The sequence below is a fragment of the Pollicipes pollicipes genome, unplaced genomic scaffold, assembly GCF_011947565.3.
Source record: "Pollicipes pollicipes isolate AB1234 unplaced genomic scaffold, Ppol_2.1 Scaffold_6052;HRSCAF=7182_pilon_pilon_pilon, whole genome shotgun sequence".
Lineage (NCBI taxonomy): Eukaryota > Metazoa > Arthropoda > Thecostraca > Pollicipedomorpha > Pollicipedidae > Pollicipes > Pollicipes pollicipes.
This window is the reverse complement of record NW_023596805.1, coordinates 13,961,893-13,967,657: the sequence shown is the minus strand read 5'-3', so window position 1 is coordinate 13,967,657 and position 5,765 is coordinate 13,961,893. Positions and strand designations below refer to the sequence as shown.

General features: G+C 61.0%; 1 protein-coding gene across 1 annotated transcript in view; it reads left to right on the top strand.

Moving 5' to 3' along the window:
- Positions 1-2,716, top strand: part of LOC119104274 (folliculin-interacting protein 2-like) — an 8,045-nt gene extending 5,329 nt beyond the window's left edge. Inside the window, exon 8 of the mRNA XM_037227971.1 lies at positions 2,647-2,716. Within this exon, the coding sequence (XP_037083866.1) occupies positions 2,647-2,716 (70 nt within the window). The remainder of the gene's footprint in view (positions 1-2,646) is intronic.
- Positions 2,717-5,765: the final 3,049 nt, after the last annotated feature.

Genomic DNA, 5,765 nt, shown 5'->3' with positions numbered 1-5,765 from the left:
GGAGCGCCAGCCGGCTCGCCAGCGACGCTCAGGCCGGACGGATGGCACCCTGGCCCGCCGCTATATCATATGGTGTCGCCGCACATACACCAGTCGTATAGTCTGGGTGACCAGATGACTCACCACACCCATGTTCGCTTGGTCCACCCACCTCCACGCTGTGAAAGACCTCACTGACCGGCAAAGCCGGCTGTGGTTCAGGCGTTCTTAAAGAACACAGTGGCCTTCCAAAACGCTCGTCCACTTAGTGCTTTTTATCAGTTTCTAAGTGAAGATGAGGTATGGCTTACATGAAAAAAAATATTGATAATGAAGTGCTGGCACTTGCTTGCCAGAGCACTCCAGTAACTGTGTATGCGTGATAGCGTGTGTATTTATATGTTTGCGTGCGTCTTTATTGTTTTGAACCCATTGACTGCGTCCGCAATCGGGCATCCACTGAACTTGTGGACTGCTTATATGATATAAATAAATAAATGGATGTGTTTGCTTGCCCATCACAGCTCTTTACTGAAGCTTTCGCGTGAGACCAGAACAGGAGACAATATGTCTGTTGGGAAATCATCCACAAGTGGCCATTGCTTTTATGCCGACATACGTGACGTATGGACGCCACAATTTAACTCCGCAAATTTTGCGGGGCACATTCACGCCTGTTTACCGTCAGGCTGCGCAAGTGTAATTGAACCAGGGCAGGGTCTATGCTGATAATGAATGCCTTTTATCCGTGAAAGCGCTCTTAAGGTCGTGAACGCCGATGTGTACACCTGGAATCCGAAGCCAACGGCTTTGCAGCGTCGGCAATCAAACCCAAGCCTCCTCAGCGGCAGGCCAACACTCCAACCTTTCAAACACTTACCACTGACAGTCTGTAGCTTGATCTTAACCCGGAGTGCATATGCACGCCTGGTTTGCAATACACACGCGTAATCTAACCGCGCCGCCGTATCACCGCATCACGCTGCAGCTGCTATCCGACACGCCGGCCGTTCCACTCAGCCCTGGCCGCTACTGGTGGACCGGGCTGATCGGCCGCGCCAGGCCAAGCAGACGTGTGGTCCAGCATCGCCTACCCCTCCCCACCCTCTCTCACTTCATCACGTGCGGCCGCAGCCGAAGTTCGGTAGGAGGATGAGAACGCGGCAAACAGGCAAAAAGAGACAGAGGCAGCCTCTGAGGCAGACAGAGGCAGAGGCAGACGAGGCAGAGAGGCAGATGCAGACAAGGCAGAGAGGCGGAGGCAGACGAGGCAGAGACAGAGGCAGACGAGACAGAGAGACAGAGGCAGACGAGGCAGAGAGCGCGGCAAACAGGCGAGAGGCAGAGGCAGAGGCAGACGAGACAGAGAGCGCGGCAAAAAGGCGAGAGGCAGAGGCAGAGACAGACGAGACAGAGCGCGGCAAACAGGCAGAGAGGCAGAGGCAGACGAGACAGAAAGCGCGGCAACAGGCAAAGAGGCAGAGGCAGAGACAGACGAGCAGAGAGCGCGGCAAAAAGGCAGAGAAGCAGAGGCAGAGACAGACGGGCAGAGCGGCAAACAGGCAGAGAGGCAGAGGCAGAGGCAGACGAGCAGAGAGCGCAGCAAACAGGCAGAGAAGCCGATTCAGAGACAGACGAGCAGAGAGCGCGGGCAAACAGGCAGGAAGGCAGAGGCAGACGAGACGGAGAGCGCGGCAAAACCACGCCCGTCGGACGAACTCTGCTCATTAGACGCACCACACACACTAAAGCGATCCATCTCTTGAGTAAACTCGGCAGCTCCCAAAAGGCAGTGCCGAACTTGAGGTGCTTCGACTTTCAATGGGTCCTCGAGACGCGAAATGGCACACAATCTAAGACCAGTTCATACAAAGAGAGCGCGCGGTTTCACGTAATTCGCTCAAATCAGAGTTCCACTCAACACCTCAAGCGGCGTGAGGGGTTACGGTTGCCGAGTTATCGCTGAATGACAAAACATTTGCGAAACGAAAGACTTGCTCATGACCACGTCCTCCAGATGAGCTATGATCCGCTCATCATAGAATAAACAAGCATGTCATGATCACATATGTATTTCAATGCATCACCTGGAAGAACCCAATATAAATACACAAACTCACAAACGTATAACTGACGCTGGTGACTTACCCTGCCGCCCCTCTCCCTCCCACTCCCTCAGACCGGTTATCACGTAACCACCGGCGAAAGGACTTTAGTCGCCAACGCACTCCACCAGACAGCCCCAACGCAGACAGCGGGCTACAGCACCGTCCTGCGACGGCCGAGCGGTGAGCTGGGGCGCGTCTGGAGCCGTCTCTGCTTGCCGGTCCGAGCCCGACAGCGGCTCGGGAGAGGGACAGCAGCGGCCGATGTGGCTTATCCATTCGCCACCGATACATCGCCACCAATTCGGGCATTTGGCAGCAGGCTAGCGACATGGGGCGCGGATTATGCTGGATACGGCCACGCCACACGCAGCACGGTAGCGGCGGCGTTATCGCCTCAGGCAGTCGGGTGTGCGCCAGATACACCCGTCCGCTGACGAGCCACGATGGCCGGCCGTGCAAGACACACTATCCTGCCGGTCTGACGTCAGCCGGCGCTTGCCGCTCGCCGCATCAGATAGACTAGTGAGCCGGTGCGACGCCAGTGACGCCGCGCCGAGAGTGGGCTGCGGATGGGACCGGGCGCCGACTCCCGGCCGCCGCTGGTGTGCTCGGCTGAGGAGCACCGCTGACGCTGCGGTGTTCGGAGCTCCGCGGAGCTCCGCGGAGCTCGGCTACCGGCGTGCCGGCGCCAGACGGGGCGGCGCCGAACACGGACCCCGGAGGCGGTGGTTCAGGCGCCTCTCCAGAGTGGTTTGGGGCGGTAGGCACCGCTCCGGCCGGCGGGGAGGCATCGCTCCGGGAGACGGGGAGGCACCGCTCCCGCCGACGGGGAGGCACCGCTCCGGCCAGCGAGGAGGCACCGCCCCAGCCGGTGGGGAGGCTCTGCTCCGGCTGGCGGGGAGGTACCGCTCCGGCCGGTGGGGACACACCACCCCGACCGGTGAGGAGGCACCGCTCCGGCCGGCGGGGAGGCACCGTTCCGGCCGGCGGGGAGGCACCGTTCCGGCCGGCGGGGAGGCATCGCTCCGGGAGGCGGGGAGGCACCGTTCCGGCCGGCGGGGAGGCACCGTTCCGGCCAGCGGAGAGGCACCGCCCCAGCCGGTGGGGAGGCGCTGCTCCGGCTGGCGGGGAGGCACCGCTCCCAGCAACGGGGAGGCACCGCTGCGGCCGGTGGGGAGGCGCTGCTCCGGCTGGCGGGGAGGCACCGCTCTGGCTGGCGGGGAGGCATCGCTCCCGCCAGCGGGGAGACACCGCTGCGGCCAGCGGGCAGGCACAGCTCTCGCCGTGCACCGGCGCCTGTACACACACGCCCGACAACACCAGGCGGCTGGCGCACCGGGCTGTGTTGGCTGGAAGCGACACCGGGCAGCAGCGGCAGATGGAAGACTACGGCGGTCAGCCGGTGAGTGTCACCCGCCAGCGGTTGCAGATACACGACTCTGACAGTCAACCGGCGCAGCGCCGGCGGGCCGCAGAGGCAGCAGCAGATGCGCGGGTATGGCAGTCCACCGGCGCACAGACGCCGAGGACAACGCGACTGGACGGCAGATAGGCCACTGTGGCAGACGCGCCTGGCCGTCACTGCCCCATCGCGTTAGACGGGCAGCCGAGGCACACCGTCACCGGATGGAGAGGCCGTACTTGCTGGTGACCTCGGGGCACAGCACGGAGGCGGCCGACAGCAGCAGCGGCACGTCGTTTGAGTCCACGTCCAGCACCTGCGGCGCGGAGGGGCAGTGGTGAGGCGAGAGATGGGACGGGAGCCGGACCCTGACACAGCCGACACTAGGCGGGGAGCCAGACGATTGATACAGCCGACACCAGGCGGGGAGCCAGACCCCTGACACAGCCGACACCAGGCGGGGAGCCAGACGATTGATACAGCCGACACCAGGCGGGGAGCCAGACCCCTGACACAGCCGACACCAGGCGGGGAGCCAGACGATTGATACAGCCGACACCAGGCGGGGAGCCAGACCCCTGACACAGCCGACACCGGGCAGGGAGCCGGACCCATGAAACAGCTGGCAGACCAGGCGGGGCCGGACTTATGAAACAGCCGGCAGACCAGGCTGGACCCCTGACACAGCCGACACCAGGCGGGAAGCCGGACCCCTGACGCAGCCGACATACAACCCAGTCTCCGTAGGCCAGAATAAATCGCTTCGCACATTACACAACGCCGCGATACATGATCTGCCAACAGCCAGTCACACAAACGCGGCAGGCGTGCGTGTGAGAGGCATGACCGCAAAGCCGGGCACGGTACGAAGCCGGCCGGGGACACGCGTCTCACCTCCGTCACCTCCCGCAGCGTGGTCAGACTGCTGGTGATCAGGAACTGGGCCAGCTCGGCGGCGCGCGACGTCACCAGCGCCAGCTGACTCTCCAGGTGGTGCAGCACCAGCGGGGCCGGCGCGCCCGTCTCCTGCGCACCAGACGTCGGCCGCCGTCAGGGCGGGCGGCGGCCGGTACAGAAGGGCGGCGAGTTCGGGGCCCGACGGGCAGGTGACGACACGACAGCCGTTGCGGCGACGGGTCAGCCGGCGCGGTCAGCGGTGGGCTCAACGGTGCCGCGCGTCCACCAGGGTCACCAGCCCCCCCTCCCCCTCTCGGCACATGACACAGGTCAACATACGGCGGGACCGGAGGATCGGCCGGCCCCAGGGTCGGAGACGGGCTCGCCTCTGGCATGGCGGAGTAGAAGCTGCACGGACACCGCGTCAGCTGATGCAGAGGTACGTACGGATGTCCGCTGATTCCCACAGCGACGGATACACTGATTATGAAGAAAGCAAAGAGCAAGTAAGATTCCAAGTGTGATCAGACCATTGTCGCGCTTTTCCACCACAAGCGGCCGCTTTCCGCTTCACTCCGCTCTACGGTCTCTAGCTTTCTGCTGTTCAGTATCAGCATTCGCTCGCTCCCACCGTGCATTCTGCGCAGTGACACTCTGGTAAATCCGTGCTTTCTTCGTCGAGATGTGGACACATCGCGAACGCGAGCAGGGTGAAATTATGCAGAGTGGCGAGCTGGGAGCGCTGTACGCGGTGAACGGAGCGACGGAAAGCTCGCGCCGCGGTTCGTTCGCCAGCAGCGAGACATAAGTGTTGTGTGTGTGTGTCGTGTGTCGTGTGTGTGTAATCACGTCCACATCAGCAAGGCGGAACATAAGTGGTAGTACATCAAATCGTCCACATCAGCAAAGCAGACGTAAACGTCGTGCCATTCACGTCCACATCAGCAAAGCAGAACGTAAGCGTCGTGCCATTCACGTCCACATCAGCAAAGCAGAACATAAGTGTCGCACCATTCACGTTCACATCAGCAAAGCAGAACATACGTGTCGTACCATTCGGGTGTACCATCATCAGCACAGAACATAAGTGTCGTACCATTCACGTCCACATCAGCAAAGCAGAATAAAAGTGTCGTACCAATCACAAGAGCGGCAGAACCGACCTGTGAATTATGCAATCAAGATCATATGGGGAAGTATGCCCGATATATTCATAAAGGTGTTACACCACCCCATGCTGCAGGGTTTCCAGGGCATTATTACCTAACATTCTGGTTACAGGAGTGAAATGTCTTACATTTTTTGAGTTAAGAGTGTCCATCTTTGGGGCATGCTTCAAAAATATACCCTAATAAAGCCTCAGCACCAGTTACGTCTGA